This window comes from Opisthocomus hoazin, chromosome 2 (assembly GCF_030867145.1).
Source record: "Opisthocomus hoazin isolate bOpiHoa1 chromosome 2, bOpiHoa1.hap1, whole genome shotgun sequence".
In the NCBI taxonomy this organism is placed as follows: Eukaryota; Metazoa; Chordata; class Aves; order Opisthocomiformes; family Opisthocomidae; genus Opisthocomus; species Opisthocomus hoazin.
In genome coordinates, this window is record NC_134415.1 from 28618345 (window position 1) to 28641977 (window position 23633).

The 23633-nt window shown below is 35.6% G+C and overlaps 1 protein-coding gene across 3 annotated transcripts in view; it reads right to left on the bottom strand.

Annotated features, from left to right (window-relative positions):
• Positions 1-23633, bottom strand: part of USH2A (usherin) — a 389400-nt gene that overhangs the window by 180228 nt on the left and 185539 nt on the right. For all 3 annotated transcript variants that reach the window (XM_075412995.1, XM_075412994.1, XM_075412996.1), the window contains 5 exons: positions 16849-17008; positions 16193-16364; positions 11664-11811; positions 4031-4182; positions 1-139 (listed from right to left, as the gene is read on the bottom strand). The exon at positions 1-139 is cut by the window's left edge and continues 24 nt beyond it. In XM_075412995.1, coding sequence (XP_075269110.1) covers positions 1-139; positions 4031-4182; positions 11664-11811; positions 16193-16364; positions 16849-17008 — 771 coding nt within the window. The remainder of the gene's footprint in view (positions 140-4030; positions 4183-11663; positions 11812-16192; positions 16365-16848; positions 17009-23633) is intronic.

A 23633-nucleotide genomic window follows, 5' to 3' on the forward strand; every position in this document is an offset into this window, starting at 1 on the left:
TGACAAGCACTGTGTAGGTCAATTTTCCATTAGGTTTATTTGGGGCAAGCCATTTTAATTGAACTTCTTTGGACCCGTCAACAGTAGCAAATATATCAACTGTTCCCTCAGGGAAAGCTTCCATGGTCCGAGCTTCTACCTGTAAGTTCAACCATGAGATCGAGGTTTGAGGCCATAATTTACAAACAGAAAAGGAATGAGAAATGCAAAAGTTTTAGAAAACTTAATTTCCTTAGGAAAAAAGGTAACTAACACTGCAGATGTCCTAATTTTTAAGCATTTTACTTTTATTTTATCTATATTTGTTTGAAGCTGTCCAGCAGCTAACACAGTTTATATGGAGACCTCTGTAAGGAACAGGAAATAAATACTGGAAAGGAATGAAAGATTAATTTCTTGAAAACCCCATTGCACCTCATGGGGATGAATGATCTCAGCTTAATGTTGGGTGAGGAAGCAGCAACAGAAGACCACATATTTTTTTTAGTTTCTGCATTTTAAAAGACCACTGTAAGGAACATGCAACTAAACGCTGTAGTAAATTACTATAGATATTAGACAGAGAAACGTATCCTTTGCAGAATATTGGTTGCTCCCTGAGTTAACTTCTGATTTCACCTAACAAATTTAAGTTGCAATAAAAAGTAGACCTTTAAGAGAAAAAAAATATGATAAAAGAGCTGGAAAATGTAATGAATAAAAAAAAAAATAAACAAACACTCATTCGATATTAGAGGAATTTAGCATTCAAATTTCACAACTTTCACTAAACATTCAGTGCTATGAAACTAAATAATTTTCTATTAAGTTATTTATGGCAACGAAGTTTGTTTCTCATACATTATTTATTTGGTGTTTTCTAAGGTATAAGATGGCTTCACACCGTTCTAAGTGCCTCTCAGCTGCAAGTTCATGGGAGTGCTAATAAATGCTATTTTTAATCTGCCACACCTGCTCTGTCATCAAAATAACCAAACATTCTTTCTCTGTCCTTGAAACATGAATGTTTTACTTTTTAGCATGTAAAATTTGCAAAGCTTATGGTTTACAAGTGCCAGGCTATATCTTTGATGTGCATCAATATCTCTACTTGTGCATCTATATTCATACACTCTATTACGTTTAAAATAGGTGAGCAGTTGCAGTAAACAAGATAAAGTACATGCTTAAAGACAAAAAATGCTTCACAGATTAATTGGATCAGTGCCACATTGATTATTTGGATATTTCAGTCAAAAACATCTTTATGGAAGAATTTGACTAAACTATGTTTTCTAAACTAAAATAATTCCCTGTAAAGTTGTGCTTCTAAATGCAGGTGCTCCTTTCTTACCACGTCAGAAACATGGAAAAAGAAATACCAACTATTTTTTCTACTGAAGAGGATTAAAATATTCTTAAAACAGAATGACTTTATAGCAATCTATACCACGTCCTAAACAGCTGCAACAGCTGTATTGTGTCTCTAGCCTTTTCTTTATGATCTGCTATTCTTTCCAGTATAAAAAACACTGAAACACTCTTTAGAATCAGTACATGTAGTATCCTCTACAGCTATACCTCCACAGTGTATTTTGAAAATAACATTTTGTGCAAAAATGTACATTCTGTATACAAACACATGGCACAGAAAAACTGTTGCATATTTCCTTTTTTAAACATTATTTTATACACAATTCTGTGATATTTTCAGATGTGTTTATTAATAACTTTTAAAAACTATCATATTAATAACACTAAATCATAGGATAGGAGTAATAATACTATTGGGAAAAGACTGTCATCCAAGTTTAAGAAAAAATACTAGCATACTCATAAGCTAAAAACCTGAAATTTAAGTTTTATAGCAGTGGGTTGAGATGACAAATAATCAGTGTTCACCGTTTCCATTTATTGACAAGGCATTTACAGGAGCTAACACATTTCAAAACCAGCAGAATTTCAGATTGCCTGAATTCCTCTAAAAAAAAAATACTAGACGTTACACTATTTCTTGATAATCCATATTTTTATCCCTTTTTAAGCAACAAAACCAAATTAGACAGACACAAAAGCAGTATCTTGGCTTTACTAAAAAGTGATTAAAATTTAACACTTCTGAATTTACATGTTTCCAACTTGCATCTCACTTGAAAATAAATCACAGTCACTGAAAAAAAAGTTAAACAAAAACTATCTAACCCAAATAACATATTATTGAAACAGAGTAACTGATAACGTTCTCATAACTGATTAAGGTCTTCAGAAACACCTTCAGAACATAAGATGCAGAAATCCCATATTTAAGACAATCACATAGCATTCTTTCATCGATTAGGGCACATTAAGAACAAGATCAGCATCGAAAATAGCTGGAAGCATAGCAGTTTACTGCTGGGAGATGTTTCCCTTGCTATTTAGAGCAGAGGCAAAACATTTGGTTTTTCTTTCCTTTTTTTTTTTCTTTTTTTTGCAGTGTTGGATTTATTCTGTAATTGATATAAAAATCATTCAAAAGATGAAATGAAGATGCAGTGCTTTAACTTCCTGGCAGCACTTAGGTGAGCCTAAATAAAGATGTTGTACTTCAATTGCTGCGATTAGAGATGGATCGCTGGCTTTGGAAAACAGTTTGCGAACTGATCACACGATGCAGATGAGTATCAGCTACAGCGACCCCTACTTTGAATTGTTTCAAAAGTCAAGTTATGAGTTTGCAGTTCACTGGAGATGTGAAAAAAGGCTACTAAAAATATTTTTTAAAACCCTAACTACTGCCATTCTGTTCTATATTTTTGATGCCTATTTGACAGCATAGAAATACTGAAAACATACATATTTCATCTGTATGCAAAGTCTGGTAACGACTTGTCTTAAACACCACTACTAACACAATGGATTAGGTTATTGCACATCGAATGCCTTAAAACAAGGTTTGCTTTTGGGGTATATGTGAAGTTGTAAAAAATGTACAAGAAAAACTGGCAAATAGCCATTCAAGCTTTTAAGAGTAAATATCCTTCAAAGTAGAGCAAGCTATAAAATGTTTAATGGTTATAAAGTCTAGTGTTCTACAGACAGACATTACCAGCATTTGAAAGAAATCAATCTTGGAAAAAATACTGGAAATGTGACTAACGAATTGTATCATAAAAATAAAATCTGGAAGGTCTTTCCAGAGTACAACATAGTGATATTATAAATTACGAGAGAAAAAGAAACAGAACATGAAAAAGTCCCAAATCTCCCTTTTCTTCTTTTTTCCTCCTTTTGTTGTTAGCAAAATTAAAACTGTACATGTAAAGCTGGATTAAATGAAAAATTGAATCCCAGAACTAACACAGGTTTCTTTCTCAGTTATGCTTGAAAACAAAACCAAGCATAGTAGATATTATTCCAGTTATTCATCAGCTACAGCACTCTGAAATCATACTGGATTTATCAGTTCAGCTATACGCCTAAAAACCTTTAACAAAATAAAAAAGCCTCAGAAGGCTTGTTTATCACATGCCAAATTTAATATTCCTGTATTCTCAAATCTTGAAAAAATGAGGTGTTATACAAGACTGTTAAGATATGTCTAGTACAATATTTCGATCACATACTTGCATTCAAAAGATATTTACGAATCACCATATTTTCTTTGCTCCTGTTGCCACTTCTGGCTTCTGCAATTCTCAAATTAACTTCAATCCTTTCAGTCAGGCAGCTAGAAATTTGCTCATTACTGGAACAGTAACTCTTCCTTTATATACGTCCTTATAAATCTGGCTAAAGCACATCTGCACCTTTCAAATGTATTAACTCTATTTAATTTCAATAATGTGTGTTTCAGCTTCAAATTTTGCCTTTCTTCACTGTACCTATGTTCCACTTTGGAATGGTGCCTAACAATGACCTATCAAATCTTGAGCAGCTCTTAAATTTTTTTTAAATGTCACATTTTGCCAGATGGGTTAGTACTGACCAGACTGAATCATCACCATTTACTCTGATATTCACTGCCATCTGACATTTATTACAGTCCCAGAATGCAAATTAAGATACTCACCAATGGACCCAAAGCACAACCTTTTGCAGTACATGCCTGGACTCTGAAGGAATGCAGACTCCAAGGAGTAAGTCCATAAGCATAACAACTTAGCTGGGATGAATTTTGCATCAGAACACCATCCATATACAATCCATAGCTAGTAATAATACCTGGAAAACAACACGATAGCACTCAATATCTAAAGAGCTACACAGTTTAGAGGAAAACTAATGCTACAGACATTAGGGTGGTAGTAGTAGTATTTCTAACGGTCTGCGTCAAGCAGGTATTAAGTGTTTAGCAGGACTGCGTATGCAACACTTAGAAGAAACGCATTTTCCCATCTTTAACTTTTGAAAACTTCGCAAGTAGATTGCATCTTTTGAAGATAATTACACTGTACTAGATATCACCCCTTAAGAAACTGGTTTCAGAATAGTAGCTAATACCACCTTGAAATCAGGAAAACTGAGGCAATTTCACAGCCTACTCTGTATATGGCTACCGAAACAAGAACTGGAAAGACACACAAAACCATCTCACATCTTGACAGCTTTAGATTTAGAAAAAAAATAGTAATCTACAAAATGATTTAAATGTTGAAGGACAACTCAGGCCACCACTGTAACTACAATAAATTCGTAACAAATAATTTTGTCACACACAACACCTTATCGATACTCATTCTTGCTAATAATTATCTCAGGTTTTCTGCATTTTGCCCACAAATTAGACACTTCATTAATGTGGGGGGTGGTTTTCTGGAAAACAGTTTTACCCACTCTTCTAAACAAACCCACAAAATAGTACAGATTGCTGTTTCCTTCTCAGTATGCTGTAGAAAAAGTTCTAAAGTAAATCGTTCCATACCTATTCAATCTAAAGAAAGAACACATACTTGAAAACTCAAAACAAACATTAGCAAGACTTTTAGATAGAGGAGAGAATGGTCCTTCTGGTGTAATTGGCTAATACCAACTCAAAAATTGCAGGTGATTGGTTATATCATTCACAAGGAAATCTAAATCTCTGTTCTTCCAAAGGCACATGATAGGATAGCACGAATCCTGTACAGACTATACATACACAATGTTTTGAATGTAATGAACTAAAGACCAAATTTTACAGATTTGCTTAGACTTTGGACATTGAGCTTGCAAAGGAATCCTTTTTCTCAGGGCTTTTCCTCCATCTTTCTTCTGAATATTCTCCTTCTTAAAAAGCTATTTAAGTGCAAAATCTTAAAGCCAATAAATGCAAAGCTATAGGATTCATTAGAAGCGAGTTCAGTTCAGAGGATGCCTTCTAGTCTTCCTATTGTAGAAAACATCTTCATAATATAAAAATATAGCTCAGTTCACCTTTCCTTCCTTTAAAACGGAATTGTTTAAAACTGCATTGAGAAAGACTATGTTTGAAATTGAGAAAAAGATTTTCTCCTCTACTGAATGGAGAAATCCTTCCAAAATAAAAGTGTATACACATCTGTTTCAGCTGAGCTGTGAAGAGTTATACTTCAAAAGATTTCTATGCTAAAGCAATGCAGAGCTGAGTATGGTGAAATGATTCACACACTCCTCGATTCTTTTCTCTTCTAGAAAAGCAAGAGGCTAAACTCAAGTCAGACAGCAGAGGTGTGTGTGGGAGGAAGTTCTGGTAAATCTCACGTTATCAATCGTACCACATTTGACAGGCTTCCTAAAGCAAAAATCCCTTGGGGTTCTGTGTCTAGTGGCTTGTAAAGTAAGGGCATTATTGGTTGATATTTGTCCTACATTAAATGAACAAATTATATATATATAAAAAAATATTATATTTATCTCAGAGGAAAAATGTGAACGCTGGCATTAAACGTGTTTCACAGGGAAAAAAAACTCCACTGAAGTCCTTTAAGTACCTATGCCAATAGCACTAGCCCTTTAAAGTAATGGACAAATCATTTTTGGTAACAGTATGAATCATAATGAGATCATTTGATATTAATGTGGGTGTCATATGTACCTCCATGGGATCCCCACCGTAACTCAGTATTAGTTAACTGGACCATTATTTTAAAGTGTTCCTAAAACCACAGCACTATGCAGCATCTGCACTCTGAGGAGCAGCTTGCTGGTCAACACTGTGAGCTTTTGTTAGTCTTCCCAGTATTGTTGGAGGACAATCACCTCTAATCAGCTGATCCATTATCTCTTGGTTTTACTTCTGCCTTTGTCTTCTATGACTCTGATGGAGAAAATTACAGAATGAAAAGAAAGAAACAAAGTACCTTTCAGAACAAAAAGGGCTCATAGTCTGACTTTGAGACGTGAATCTATTTTTCTAAATTAGGCAACAATTCGTTTTGGCCAGGGATAAAGAACTTGGCCACTCTAGTTCACCAGTATATGTTTCCAAAATATACTGGGAAAAAGTTCGAAGTTGGCCTGAAGTTTACGTACATCTCAAGACTTGCTACATATTCATGAACTTTACCATCCATGAAATATTGAAGAGTATAGCACATTTTTGTGATTTACAAGTCTTTGTGAGTGATGTATGGTCATCATTAAAATATCCACTTTCTTCATAATTATTAAGTCTATGTAGCTAGATTAAACTGGTTTCACAGAAAGACTGGTTGCACTGAAGATGAAATCTCTATTGACTATAGCATAATTGTTTCAGTTTTGAAAAGAAATCCAACCATGCAAATTAAGCTTAAACTGAAGAAAGCTACACAGTCTTCCCTTTTCCTTCCTCCTCTCCCCTCCCTGGGTAAGGCCATATAATCTGTAACTAATATTCCAGACATTAAAGATGAAAAGAGATTTTGAATCTAAAGTGCTACAAGCTCTTTACTTTTAAAGGTACAATCTAGAGGTCAAATCTTAAGCAAACATACTTTTACCTACATCAATCTCACTGTCTACAAACACAAGCCATCTCTCACAAACACAAGGATTTGCAGGAACAAGTACTGGATTAGTTCATCGAATAATTTTATAAATCAGTTTTTATTACACCTAATACTTCCCATACAGCCTTGTAAGATACTGTCCAGATCAAGGTTTTATTTTATCTATGACCTGTACACAATCAAAATGAAGTTTTTGAGAAGTAATCATCTAAGGAAAATTTTCAATAGTGAAAAGAGATAAGGACACTTTTTTATGTGAATGGATTTTAAAAGAGCAGACCTCAAACTGTATGGCAAGACAATAATAGATGTGTTCGGAAGAGTATGATTCTTTATTGAGGCCACTAGAGAAAGCTCAAAACAGAATATCTGATGCCACATACCATTTCATGAGCCTCTTCATATCTTGCCCTCAACTAAATGGTCAATATCGCACATATTACACTATCTACATATGTGATGTGTATGTAATAGAAATAGAGGAGTGTTCTGCTGTAAGGTGGCATACCTCTGGGCCACGTCCCATCAACCATTTTATTATTGGTTTGAAAATAAGACAAAATAAATTGTGCATATTACAAATATTTTAGCACGTCATCTTTCAAATGTCTCTTTTCTACATCTGGTACATAAATGACTTTTCTGAAGCAACTTTCAACAAAGAATTAGGTGTATCATTTCACATCTTCTAGGAAATTAAATTTTTTCACAAAATAATGTAATTTGGCCTTCAACCAAAAATGGAGCCCAGAAACTCAATATCCGTGTTTCGACAAGATTAGCCTTTGATGTCTAGATGGTCCCTTATCTCAAAGCTTGACTCCCTCCATTGTGCCATCTTTATGAAGAAGCTAAGTAGCCTTTAATCCTGTTTTCCACCTTTGGCCTCAACAGTAGTGTATTAATCTCCTTTGAGTTTTCTAATTGGTGGCAAACAGCTGGACTCCATATATATCAATGGAGCATAGTAAAGTCTATGCTGTCCAAACCCCAAGTCAGCCTACACACTCATTCAACATCAGCGACAGCTAATAAGCTTCCTCAGCCCACGGAAATAAACAGTAACTTCTGTCATATAGTATCAGAAGAAAGAAGGAGGGAGATAAAGGAGTGGCCACAGAGATCTACTAAGGAGGTGACAATTTCTGATATGCAAATCTTGGCAATTCTGAGGTTTCCAACTGAAACAAAGCTAAGTTCAGTAATTTCAAAAAGCACTACTTACATATAGTAGAGTGAAACTCACCAAGTTTGAACCAATTAAGTCAGAAGCGGGAAACAGTTTCTACCTTTTTGCAAAAAAAAGAGCTACATTACAACATCTGACTATGAGAATACACCAGTAAAATGCTGAAGAAAGAAAATCTAAGGGAAAATTCCTTCTGGTGGTCCTTCTTATATTTCAGTCTTCTTAACTATGATATTTTTCAGCCTCCTACAGAGTTTTAAAATATTGACACAGAAAGCGATTATAAATGATGTGGCCACTAGGCAGCCCAAAAGAGATGCTGAGAATGAACAAAAAGTCACTGAACAAGGCAAGCTTTCCTGATTAAGCAGTTACTTAGCAAAAAGTTTTAGAGCTTCTTTTTTTTAATTCTTTTTATGAAATAAGGAAAGAGATGGAAATAGGAAATTAGAAAGAAAGAATTAGGAGAATGGGAAAATGCGTTATTAGTTATATGACCTTTTTCAAAAAAAGTGAGGGAGAAGGAAGAAGTAAAAGGAGAGAAAGTTTTTATATGCCTTCTTGACCATTGCATAAGCATGAGCATGCTATGGTTAAAAAACAAAGTCCCTGATTCCCTAATGCCCTTCTGGCTGCCAAATGCTCATAAGATAGCAATTCTTCCACTCTTAACCACTCAGCAAAGAACTTGCAGGTGAAAAGTAACAGCCTTTCCCTGTGAGCCAGGACAGCGGTAGCTGACTTCGCTGAATACTTTCCACTAGTTCTGACTCTAAGGAAAATCCTCTTAACAGCGACATGCATGGTATCCACTTATGAACAAAAAATAACAACAGTACCAAGGGAAAAATACTCTATGGGCTGCAAATAGTAAGAAGATATGAAAATCACAGAGATTATTTTTAAAGAGGAGAAATAGCCAGAGGACGACTACACAGGGTATATTCAGAATTACAGAGGCGTAGGTGATATGGCAAATTTGGTAATTTGCCTAAATACATTGTTCAAAACCCCAACATAGAGGTGAACAGCATTGTCATCTGAGGCTGTTGAAACCTCCAGTTTCCATGGATAAAGGGACAAGGGATGGAAGAATATAGTTGCTTTTATAAAACTCCCCTGATTCTTATCACATCTGTTGCTCATCCAGTTCAGAGTCACAGCTTTCCTAACAAGTTATTTATTTTATTTCATAGAATCCTAGTATCACTTAGGTTGGAAAGAACCTTTAACGCCATCGAGTCCAACCATTAACCTAGCACTGTCAAGTCTACCACTAAACCATGTCCCGAAGCACAACTACACAACTTCTAAATACCTCAAGGGATGGTGACTCTGCCACTTTCCTGGGAAGCCTATTCCAATGCTCAACAACCATTCTGGTGAAGAAATTTTTCCTAACATCCAATCTAAACCTCTCCTGGAGCAACTTGAGGCTGTTTCCTCTTGTCCTCTCACTTGTTACCTGGGAGAAGAGACCAACACCCACCTCACTACAACCGTCTTTCAGGTAGTTGTAGAAAGCAATAAGGTCCCCCCTCAGCCTCCTCTTCTCCAGACTAAACAAACCCAGCTTCCTCAGCAGTTCCTCATAAGACTTGCGCTCTAGACCCTTCACCAACTTCATTGTTGCTCTCTGGACACGCTCCAGCACCTCAATGTCCTTCTTGTAGTGAGAGGCCCAAAACCAAACACAGCACTCAAGGTGTGGCCTCACCGGCGCCAAGTACAGGGGTACGATCACCTCCCTACTCCTGCTGGCCACACTGTTCCTGATAAAAGCCAGGATGCCGTTGTCCTGCTTGGCCACCTGAGCACACTGCTGGCTCATGTTCAGCTGGCTGTCAGCCAGCACCCCCAGGGCCTTTTCCGATGGGCAGCTTTCCAGCCACTCTTCCCCAAACCTGTAGCATTGTGTAGGGTTGTTGTGATCAAAGTGCAGGACCCAGCACTTAGCCTTGATGAATGTCGTACAATTGGCCTCAGTCCATTGATCCAGCCTGTCGAAATTCCTCTGTAGATCCTTCTTACCCTCAAGCATATCGACACTCCCACCCAACTTGGTGTCATCTGCAAACTTACTGAGGGTGCACTAACACCTTCAGTTGTTTCCTAACAACCTATTTACTATATTTAAAAGGAGAGCCAAGCTGTACATAGTAAATGCTGTATTAAAGACAAGATACAACATGTAAATTTAGCCATGTACTCCCAACTTTTATTTGGTTTAAAAGAAGCCTGTGGAAATCTGTTTATCAAACTATAGGTCTTTATCCTGTGCTGTTGATATGCATATATAAGTATATTTAATATATTTATATTATATTTGTAATATATTCATAATTCTTTGATTAGTTAAATCACTCTCTAAACTATTTGGATTTTTCCCACAATGCAAGGACAACAGGATCTGATCCTGACATGAACTATTACACTTAAAAAATGCCCATTTCATCGCAAATAATTCAGAATTTAGCTACTAAGCCACATACATGGCCTTCCTGCCTTCCTTCCCCACTTCCTCCCTGTCCTATCCCTTACCCGTCCCTTTTTTCCTTCCTCTAAGCCTTTGCCACATATGCTGATAGGATTTTAGAAACAAGGTTAGAGAGTTTCTAAGGGGCTAGAATGCAAAATATTCCAATATGACTCCGATACAAAGAACCATAAATTACCAAATACATTATTTAACAGCAGATGACATACTCCTATTTCTTTCTAAAAGTAATGTAAGAGCTTACAGAATATTCCATACATGCAGCTGTACAATCATCAGTTTTTGGGGAATAATTTGAAGTACCTTGCAGCGAAGTTGTGCAAGTAGGATGTGTTCTAACACAACTGAAAGTGAGCAAAAACTTGATGGGAAAAAATGAAATTAATATGAAACTACTGTGAGAAATAATTGACATATATCAGTATGATAAGCCAATGAAGAAAAACATTTCTGTTGCTTTAAATTCAGTGATTTCTGCATAGCTTCCTCTGCTATGATTTAAACTGTTACATGCATGATAATAAAATCAAGGTGAATTCCAAGGCCACATCATACTGTGCAATAGAATTAGAAATGTAAAATTCGTCCAAAGTTTTTACACATGGATATTTCACATTGGAAAACATTTCTAAACAAAAGAAAGTATATTCTTTAACTTCCACAGCCATGGAAATATACACCTTCAAGATCACTATGTAGAACACAAATCTAATAATTATTACATATCAATGAATTTAAAAGAAAGTAATGTTTTATTGGAGGGTGAAATGAACATCCTAGACTGATATTCTCTAAGAATGCCTATTCCTCAGCTCTGTTGTCCTGGAAAACATTAAACAATGAGATGCAGTACACAAGAACTATCAAAAGGGAGCACTTTTGAGCCACTAAAACTGTGCGATAGGCTGAAAACCACAATCTCCTAGGTGCAGACAATGATACTATCTCAGGTATTTTATGTGCTAAAATGATCATTAAAAATTAAGCACCACATATAAGCTGCCATTTAGAATATTAATTTACCTTTACTAATCATCTTTTTAACTTGAGGCTAAAAGAGTTCACTTACCATTCGGATACTCAGGCTTAGTCCATGAGATGTTAAAGGAGTCAGACGAATACGACTGGGCTTTTGGAGAAGGAACACCTTCTGGTGTACTCTCATCTGTTATAGCTGTGCTAGCTTCACTTATCGAACATCCACCTCCAGTGCAAGCCTTAAAACATTAATCAAAACAAATAAACATATTTCAATGTAATACCAATAATTTTAGCAATTATTTTTTAAAATAGCTATAACTGTTACATATCTAAACTTAGCAAGTCTGTGCTTTTTATAGAAGATACTTTTCTTAGCAAAGATTTGTTTACCTCTTTTCTTAAATAACAAGATATGTTACTCATGATACTTAGTTTTGGGGTATTCTATAGCTAAAACATTATACTAGTGCTTGACTTGCAGCATTTTGCATTTGATTAAGAGTCATAATCACAATTGGATTTCCCCTGCTTTTGCAGCTGCAGTTAAAGAAAATTACAGTACAATATGTATCACTTACATTGCAAACCTCTTCTGGAATTGACTGAAAAATTCTCACAAGTTTCAGACATAGAATATACGACCAACTTGCAATGCACTTAAAAAATTATCTTGATAAATAGTTATTGAGAAAAAAAATGCAATTCTGACAGTCCTGCACTTTATGACTGCACAGTGGTGTGCAGATGCAATTAAAATAGTGAAAAAACACTCCATTATAAATCAGTATGCAACAGTTATCATTACATGTTTATGGATAATAAAGTCAAATCATTTGTATTTCAGTTACCAGGGAAGAAAAAATTGATTACATGATTTTTACATTTTGCTTGATTATGAAAGCATACAATGTGCAAGAAAATGTGCATATCGTCCCATATAACAGGCTTTTAAAAGTTTTACACGCACAAACGTAAGACTACACAGCTATAGTCCTTATGTGTGCTGGTTTTCCAATTACTTGCACTAAGACCAATGATGAGTCAGGAGTTCTTAGTTAAAAAATATACAAGAATATATAAACTCTGTACTAGATTTAAAGATTTTTTGTTTTAGCTCATGGTTTATTTTTAATTTTATTGCTTAGCAATAAAATAAATCAAAACTTGAATTCAACAAAGATTCAGTTTCAGACATTCTTAATTAAAACTTACGGGATCACCTGTGTTTTTAGGAGCTGCCCATGTGCTGAAGTGGACAAGCAGCCCACTCTGGATCATCAGCAAACAAAGGAAAAATAACCTTGCTGTCCAGATCTCCAGGAACAAAATGTTTCTCTCAATCTAGTATATTTTAATTGAAAGGATTAACTTCAATTTCCCAGTGTGTTTCAAACCAGAGAGCAGTCAACATATTTCCTAGCCTGCTCCAAAAGTGTATACTAGCCCCATGGGTAAAAGTAAGTAAATGAGAGGCTATTTTGTACACCAAGATTATTTTGATTTCACCAGAAATTACACTCCCAGAACAACCACAGAATGACTCCCTGTGTTCAGTCTGCACTATCAAGTAAAGATGAAAGAATGCAACCTCAGATTTGGGAACATCCAAAAATGGCATTTACTTTAGATATGACAGTATTTAAAAAAAAAAAAAAGGATCTGCTTAGATGCTCAGATAACTGTTATCATTTTGATAAGGAAAATATGTAAGAACCTCATCCTTCTACCAAAGGCAGTCTATTCGTCAAATGATTTCACTCCTACTGGCTTCATCCAGCAGACAAAAAGACAAGCTCTGGAAGACCTGTTCCTCATACATTCCTTCCTGCCTTGGTAAACATGTTCCACTGAGCCTTCCTCAGCAGTGGAGGGCTTTTTCATTCCAGGGCTCAGTAACAGCAGCCTTCCTGTTCATTTATTTCTCGAATTTCATGAATCTCAACTTTTGTACCTCTGAAACTTGCCAGGGCATCAAGTTTCTGATTCTTCTAAGGAAAATCAATAACGGAAAGCTCATCTACATTTTAAATAGTGGGATTTTAAATCAGTGTATCCAAATGGACTGGACATTGCTGGGACTCTGGCAATCACATCGAGTGATACTCAAAGCCATGAAATCCTACACCCAGAGAGAGCCCCACTGTGCCATTCTGAACTTCACTGAGGCTTCATTGAGGCAAAATTTGAAAAAATACCAAAGTATCTAGAGAGCCAAGAGACAGATACAAACCACAGAACAAGACACCACACAGTGATCCTCCAGCTAGCACCTGAGCTAGCTTACCCACGCAACACAGCCCTCAGGAGATATTAGCTTAAATCACAAAAACACTCAAGTCATATAAATGGGTGTGCCACTCCAGCTACTAAATGCAGCCTTTCAGCTTTTCATTTGTTTTCAGATTGGCCTGGCTCACACCCATCCGGGTTAGAGCACAAACAGAGCAAAAGCAAGTTCCTTTGCACTAATCCATGGAGATACGACCTTGAGATGTCTCAGCTGACTTTTGGAAAGAAGCATCAGATTTGTTTATAAAACTGTTGCACTCATTTATGAATACAATTGTTACATTTTAAATGGCAGTAATGAATTGTGAAAATTGGTAACAGCATACAGATACACATTTTCTTTATCTAATGTACTTATATTAACCTGTCATAAAAAAGTTAAAGCCAGCAGCCTGTGATGTGCTGAAAGTCCTGCTGATGAGGATCCTGTGTTCAAAGCCACAACTTTTGATAACTCAACTGCCAACTTCCCACATAAACCAAAATCAGTTTTTGCGTGGATACAAAAGAAAAAACATATTACCTGTGAAACAAGAAGAAAAAGGTTCTACCTGACAGAAATATTTCATTCTAACAAAAAAAAAAAAAAAAAAAAGGATTTATTTAAGTTTCCAGTGTGTAAGGCATTCTGTTGTTGGTTTTACTTTTATTGAAATTCAAATTGAAGTATCTGTGAAACACTAGATATTCCAATTTCTTTCCAGGTGTGTGTGTTCGATTTGGGGTTTTGGGTTTGATTTTCTTTTTCTTTCACAAAGTATAACTTTTGGCCACATTTAAGCTTCATAACTTGTAAATCTCTAGTATTACATTCTTCTCAAACTAGTCAGACAAGTTCTAAATACAATGAGTCCAAATGTTTTAAGAAAGCTATCACATCTCGGAGATACTGGGCATTTCATGCACTTTCAGGCTTGCCATTTTCAGAGCTCGAAGGACATTTAGAACTTCTAACCTGATTATCACAGACCATTGTATTTTATCCAGGTAAATCTGGTTATCTTTATCACCAGAAGAAATTATCTTTTCTTAATTTCTAGTTACCACTGATGCAATGTAAATATTAAAAAAAACACACCCAAAGAAATGAGAAATAAAATATAAAGATCAAGGGTTCCTAAAAATGTATTCAGTAACTCCTAGAAAAGCTGTACATGTTGATGAAGTAAAAGCAAAGACAGCAGAACATCTCTTTATTTTCACCATGTCCCAAAGCAAGGCAGTGCCACCAAAAGAAGCAGTCCCAGTTGCTCTCCAGATCCTAGTCGTTAATTTTTCCCTCATCCTCTCTCCTTGTGCCCTCATGCACAGGAGCTGGGCAGGAGCAGAGAAGTGCTGTGGCACAGTGAAGGATAACAGAAATTCTTTAGTCCCGCTTGCTTATGAAGACGTAAAATGCTTGTTGAAGTACTGCCTTAGTTTTGGACCTGGTGCTGTTTTATATGCTATACAATTTACTATGCTGAAATATCTAGGCATGAATGAATTAATTTCAACATGAACCTAAGCTTTAATTAGACTGAATATCCTTGCTTTTTCAAGTTCAAGTCAGATCCTTATCATTACCTGAAGGTAGTTTATTTTTTGTGGTATAATATTTAGAACATTCAAGAGCATGTTAAGAAAAAATGAATGCATACCCAGTCTACATAAATGTAAATTTATTCATAATCAAGAGCAGAATATTTTTCTATGGCATTTATCAAAGCAAATATCCTTATATAGGTATTGTTCGAAAATTAACAGTATGCATAAAACAAGGGACAATCCCATGCTTTTATGCACGTATTTTCAAGTTTTTTAGTGAGCTGAAGCTGTTCTATTTCATCACAAAATAAAACCAATGATAAAGAAACGCAGTGAAAACACCAAGGTCTTTTAAAATGTTTTGAATAAATAAACTGCTACATTACACTGAACTCTTTTCTTCTCTGCTATTTCCTTCTTCTTACAGATTTTATGAAGAAAGAGCAAATTATCACGATACCAAGTATGAAAGGCTAACATTTTCAAATACATTTAATGTTTTCTTGTAATTTGGGGGCAGGAGACATTTTTTATGTCTTTCATGTATTTCTGGTCAATTCTTTATTAGTTATCATCCAACTTATCTTTGAAGAAAATCTGTATTGAAACTACATACATCTTTTTTGAGGGTCTGTTTAGAAACAAAACACCTACTGTTGTTAAGGATGGCTCATCCACTTCAGTTTCAGAAAGAAGAGCTTAAACAAAGTGGACACATTAACCATCAAGTATTTAAGATGTTAACAAAATCAGAATAATTTTCACCATTTTAGACCTCTACTACACCTCTTTAAAACTTACAGCTAGTTTTATGAGGTATTCAGTACCCGGGAAGAGCTGCTGAATAGTAAAATCCAGAAAAAGTTCTGTGCTGTTATAGATTACACTCCACTTTGTAAAATTCTGCTCACTGTTGGCAATATAAATTGTATATCGATCTAGGATTCCATTTACTTCTACTGGTTTTTTCCATCTGCAAATAAAAGCAAAATATGATTAAGACCAGCAAAGATTCAGACTGTATTGAAAAAAGTCAGGCTTTCTTTAGGGGACTTTGTGGGGTTTATTTTAAGAATTTGAAAACATAGTTGAGCAAACATAAAAATAAATCTAAGGCATACCTCTAATGAAGTATTTGTACTCAATAGGTAAATGATTACAGTAACACAAAGCAGGGGCTACAAAACGGGCATACCACCAGAACACTTCCTGCACTGAAGTTTGCAGAGGCTATGCCCATATGTAGGTTATACTGATTGCGTAAAGACAAAATGGAAATTAAGTTGGCAAGTGATAATCAGAAGGTTCACAGAACCACTAAACTAATCACTTCTATGCATTTAATCATAATAAATTTAATTTTATGTCACAAACCCTTCCCCTGATTGAACTCACTGGAATTCTTGAATAAACTGATACACTATTGTGCTGTCAGAAAAGAAGAAATCCTTACTTACTGTACATATATTGTTCTAGAATCCAAAACCGTCAGGACCGGGGCATCTACGTGAGATGGTGGCAGCTGTGCTGTAAACAAGGTGACCTGGGAACTGTTTGTACAGCCAGCAAGCGTGCACGCAGTGAGTAGAAACTGGTGTGGCGTAAAAACTGCTAAATCTAGGGCAAAGAAGGAATATTAATTTATTTTGTATATTAATTTTACATTGTTTTTCTGTAACATTCAGAGGGTAGTGAATTCAGAAAATGAAGAGGAAGAAGGACCTGTACCTCTTAAACGTTTCAGCTTTATCCTAGAGCACTGAATAGGTACTGGTTGTTTAATAACAAATAACCGCAAATTTTCACTACTAATATGTCTACAGGGCACACTTTGGTTCAGACAACCACATTGTACAGTACATTTACACTGGAACATACACCACCCAAACAAAACAAAGATGTTAGCTTCTTAGGTGCTGCATACTGTATCAATTTGCTACAGTGGCAAATGAACACCTTTAAGATGATTAAATCAAATCAAATTAATGAAGAAACAAGTACATGTTCATTAACACAGCCAGATTATATTTTCTTTAAAAAATGTTCTCTATGACACATGAATGTCAAATATCATTGCACACAATGATTCACTCCATGCAGATTTCACTATAAACGTGAATACAAAGGAAGCTCATAGTTGCGACCACTCATACTGGTCTCTTCTCTGCCCGTTTGTCTTCAGCTGCACAAACACCGAACACTTGTAAAATATGTTTCAGTGAAGCCAACCTATCTAATGTTATAGCAAAACAACTGTTTAATGATTATTTATTATGAAGCTATCTTGAGTTTCAATTACTGCAGCAAATGGTGAACAAATGTAGCATCTTTGCTGAATAAATATTCTAAAATATCTTTAGCTTCATATATTTTTCCCTATATTAATAAAGGAATGTCTGTCAGAAAAATTATACCAGGAAAGTAATGCAAACATAATCTTCTAATATTTTTCTTTTTTTATTAAAATACAAATCACAGATTTTAATGAGCAAATCTTTTAAGAAGGAATTTACAACTGAAGTTTTAGCAACAGCATAAGGTATACAAGTAAAACATACATGTTACAGATACACATTTTTAGTATGCCAGAAACATTCTGGGTTTTTGAAAGACATAACAAATGCTAGTGTTTTCAGAGTCAAATAGTATCAAAACTATCACTTTGTACAGAAATATTTGTGAGGAAAAATTCAAAAATTGCAACTGCATGATGAAGACATCACTAAAGCAGAAATGTTGTAGACTCAACTACTTTCCCACTAATTTTCCCCTCATATAATGTCTCCAGTCCCTGCTGCAATGGAATTCCTTCTGATTTACTCCATTCTGTTTAAGCAGAGAATGGACTCATGCATTTTGATTGAAAATGCAGTATCACTCAGTGGTATTGTTCTATGGAGTACATGGCAAAGTGTGAGTCAAAAAAAAAAAGCCGTAACTAAGAAAAAAATCATCAAGTGAATGCCTGTAACAGTGACATGTTTAATCAATATAATGGGGCTGATTCCACCAGGGTTAAGCAGTGCTTATGTGTGTGAGAGGGGGAAAGCACACTCCGGAGCAGTTGCTCAAGCTGGCTTAGCAAGCAGAGAAAGTAAACTCCACATACTGCATGGACTGTATTGCCCTCATTAGTGTACACCTTCCTGGCTCCCTTGTTCCTTGCAGCTGCCATCAGAGAAGCTACAAAAAGTATAGACTGAGATGGAAGTCTGTGAGACAAGTACCAGATACTCCATGTTCTGGGTGAGCAAGTGACCAGAAGGATTTTACTTTTAGCAACCCTAAAATGAACAGCTGAAAGCAATCAATGGCACCTATTTAATTCATATCCTTGTAAACAATGAATAAACAGTTTTCTCTCTAAGTTGAAACTGTATTGTAGGGCTTCACTTAGCAGAGTGAATGTAACAGAAGAAAAGGAAGAAGAGAAAAAGGAAAAGTGGATTTCTCCTTTTCCGTTTGTTTATGGCGGATCACTGTTTTCCTTGGACGCAGATTTGGGATGGGGGCTGGGGAAGAGCATTTTTCTCCCTAATGCCAACGTATTTTGACTAATAAATGCCGAATAGAAAGTTGCAATGGAATCTGAAAGATCTGGGTGTGATAAAGGTTAAAAAGAAAAATTATGATAGTGGGAACAGAAGAAAATTACAGAAATTAGAGACTTAGGAATGTCACTCTAAGTCGAGCTTTGTAGTCAATGAAAATCTCTCCACGGACTTTATCATGGTTTGGATGAGCCCGCAAATATAGTGTAGGTAGTATTTCTAAAAGCTTAGAACCAGAAACTGACAAACTGAACAATAAAAATCGTATCACATCATAACTGATGCAATTATTTGCCACAATTTGATTTGGCAGGTATTTTCCTATTTAAAGTTCACAGTGTTTCATAATGGATCAATGCATTCAAACAACTACAGATACAAACATGAATCTGAATGAGGAGGGAGAAGGTTCTTGAAACTACAAAGCCACTGTTTGTCAAGGTCCTCTAGCAACAACACCTTGCTTTCTATTTGCTTGATTGCATGATTTGCATAAGATCAAATGTAGGCAATTGTGGACATGAAAAACAGATCGCTCTCAAACACTTTAGAAATGGATCCACAAGCATTATCCAGAAATGTGTTACAAGAAAATGCAACCCAGTGCTTCGAAAACTCAGTGATTAATGTCAAACAAACTATAATTTACAATACAGGGCATGAATTACATGTTATTTTACAATTGATTTCATGCTGTTGCTGGAAGAATTTCATTGATCTCAATTTACAAAATGAACCCAATAAGCAGACAATTATTTTCTTTTTATCTCACAGCAAAAACTGAAATTTTTTCCTTACATATTGCTTTATCTGGTTATATTCCTGTGTGTTCCACAATTCCAGTCCCCTGTGTTACTTTAATATTCTATCAAATGCTTCTTATTGCAATTTTCCAATAATTACACTCTTAAATCACTTCTTACAAAAACAAAGCTAAAGTTAAAAATTATAGAGGTTTACTGAGAAAAAACTAAATTCAGGATTTGGTCTTGTACTCATTTCTGGACTCAGATGGGCAAAAAACATGAAAGGGAAAAGAAAAAAGAGCCTTTTTTGGGGGTACAGAATTCCCTCAAATCATCCTATTAAGGTAGCAGGTAGCCAGAAAAATAATTCTGCATTTTTCACATCAAAAACAAAAAAAAAGAAGAAAATTAAAATAACCCCCCACATGTCTGTTTTAAAACCACTACTTACTTCCCCAAAGAAAAAGGCGGTGGGGAGGGAGGAGAAGGGATCAACCTGCCTGTTCATCTCTTTGACCTCAGAGGCAATACTAACAAACTAAATTCTTTTGTAATTCATAGATCAGCAAAAGAATTGCTAACTGTAGTGGCTGTCATTAAAACTGACATTTGCATACCACTACATTTATTATATATGTGGTATATGTGGAACTTCCCACACCAGCCAAGGCAACTATCTTATATATCATGGTAAATCTAACTATAGTGGTTGGTATACATCCAGTTTCTAATAACCACCAGCATAAGTCCTGATTGCACAATCAATGCATGAGACAGAAAGAATAAAGAATGATCCTGTTTGCATGGTCAATAAGAACACTCACTTCACTTTGATCAAATTTAATGGGTTGTCATTGAAAGATAATATGCAACACTACAGTGTTACTTATAGCATAGAATTTGAGAGATGTTACTAAGATAGACAAGAAAAACAGCTAGTAGAGGAAAAAAACCACTGAAATTAGAGATTTAAGAACTTGACTGAAAACATGAACTTTGCCGTCAAGATGTCAGAGTACATCACCATTCAAAAATAGCACAACAGAGTCTACAATGTTTTAATTTATCCGTAACATGCAGCATTCTGTATTCAGGTTTACAGCAAGAGAGTCACATAACCTTCTTTCCTGCCCATTTCCACCTTATTTTCACTCTCCCTGGTTTCAGGCAGCTATTGTAAGGACCAGAAATGGCAATGTCCTGTCTTGGTGAGCGCTCAGTTGAAACGTGACTTGTGTAAGGAACCCCACTAGTTTGTCTCAGGAAAATAATTGAGACAATAGCTATCCCATTGCTATATTCAAAGGAAAATAATACGGCAGCACTGTAGCAAGGGATTGTTAGCAGCACAACAAAGAAAACCTGCTGAGAGAGTATGAAGATGAAAAACTTCCAAAGAATTCAAATCACTACGTTGTTTATGTAGGTAGACTATACAACTACTTCAGCTCATTACTCTCTTCCTTCTTCTGTTCTCTCATCTTCTTTCTCATAGTTTGTTAAATTAACTCACGGTAACTTAATATTTAATTAGAAAGCCAAGTCTTTGGGACCATAAATCTGCATCACCAAATACAACAACGTCCCCATCTGATTTTTATGCACTTCCAAAAATATAAAAATCAAATTCATTACGCAAGTGACAATAACATATTATCAGACTTGTTCCATTCGACATCATTAACAGTTCTCTCCTTTCCACCATTTTCTGAAAGCAAGCAACTACTCATACATAAGTTTTAGTACGGTACATCCTGCTTTCTGTATTTATAAAGCACCAATCACTTAATTATATTGACTCTCAAAGAACCATCACTAATGCACAACCTTCTCTGGGAAGGTATTCTACTGATGCTGCATCTTTTTCACAGATCTCCTGTGAATCCTATGCCATATTCACCACTCCTGTGAAAATACTTCAGAAAAACCAAGGCATCACAAATGACACACATGCCTACTTCAGGCAACTCAATCAAGCCCAAGAAACCAGTGTGCTCATGTACCTAATTGTATAAACTAGCAATGAATGACCTTTCACATATGGAACTGGCCCATTAATTGAAGAAAACAGCTATGTTCCAAAATAGCAGCAAATTCCACTGAATATTAATTAATAAATAAGAAAGTTCCAGAGTGAGAATTAAAAGAATTTTATGAAGCCACTAAAAACAACAGCAAGAAATAGAGAGACATAAATAAACTCTGGGTCACAAATAATTATTTTCAGGAAACACCATAAGCTGTTGTTCTGCTCTCTAACCAGCAAAGACTTTGACATGATAGCATATAGACAACTTTGCTTCTAGCTGGCCTACAAATGCTGATGCATTTTAGAAGCCATTTGCTCAGCAGCAAATATCTCTGATTTTCCAAATTACTCATAAAGGAGTATATCCTCTTTCCATTTCAGATCTATATGCTTCAGAAGAGTTCAGGAAAGGTACAACTTCCAGGCCTCATCTGAAGAAATAAAGAGTATAGCACAAAAACATCAAATGGGAGCACCAGAAACATGACAGTCATGTGTTGGACTGTGTAAAAAAGCTTTATTCAAGAAAAACCCTTTGGCACAAACGTGAAACAAAAGGATCTTTAATCATTTCAGTTTGCAATGATTTCAAATAATTAATGAAGTTATTACATGCATGTGGTAGAACTATAGTTCCACTTTTGGAAAAGTGGTAGCTCCAAAGTACTTTAATGCTTTTCAGTATAATTGTATTTTAACAGCAAAGATTATAAAGTCTATTTGCTTTCACATTTAGTAACAGTGTTTCTTTGTTATCCTCTTACAACCCTTAACTGTTGCACAGAAAACCTTTCTGCCATTTATCAGCCCAAACTCTCGTACTTCTTTGAGCACAAACTCATCCCTCAAATGTTGTTGCGTCCTGGCGAATTCACAGGGCCACATTTGCATCCATTCCTGATTATTATGTTTCATTTTTCCTTTTTTTTTTTTTTTTGTAAAACTATTAATTTTGATCTTACCCTGGCAAGGTACCCATCTTTTTAATTAAAAACATACAGATTATTCATTTCCATTGCAAAAGTTACATTACAAGGATTCCAGTCTTTCCTTTTAAAGCCATGTCCCTGAGATAGCTACTAAGGGTACATTTTCCAGGCTGTTCTTGCCTTCCAGTTAGGACACACTAGCTTGAAATTCTAAAGGTGCTCAGCTGAAGAAAACTCCAAACACCCGGAGTGCCACATACCACACTGTTGAGAAAAAACTGAAGAGAAACATCAGAGAAGGACATTTAAACTTCTCTTAATACTTTACCACCAATTACTCTACCTGATTCCTTACATGACTCTAAAGACATCTCATGTCACTGACCACAGAAGAATCACGGTGCATGCGTGAAGCTCCTTGGAACCCTCCTTCCCCTAACATCCCTATAGCGTTCCCCTGGCCCATCATCATTAGTCATCATCAGGAAAATATAGAAGCATTTTGGGAGCTTTTTTTAAAGGCTTCTCTTGCTGCCAAAACAACACATAGCCAGTCAGTGCAAACATTCAGCATCAAATGAACCTAATAAACTTCTGTTATGTCTTTGTTTTCTAGAATTAAAACCATCCATCGTCTTCCTAGTTTACTTCAATTTTAACATCTGGACAAATAAAGTGAGTTTGAAGGTCAGAGGAGGAGAAAGTAGAAAGAGGACAGAGCACGTTAATTTTTACCAGGCACATGAAGAGCAGTAATTGTGGTCATACTAATATCACTATCTTAGTTTTATTTCTCTTTGTTATTAATTTGCACATCTTATGGCATGATGCAGCTTTATTTTAAGATTTAAATGAAAATTTCCATTCATGAATGCTTCCAATCCAGTCACTGTATTGCTATCAGCTTAGAGGCGAACTGTGAGTATACATCATAAGAACCATGATCTCTCAAGTCAACGTACAGCCCAGAAAAGTAAGAAAGGAAAA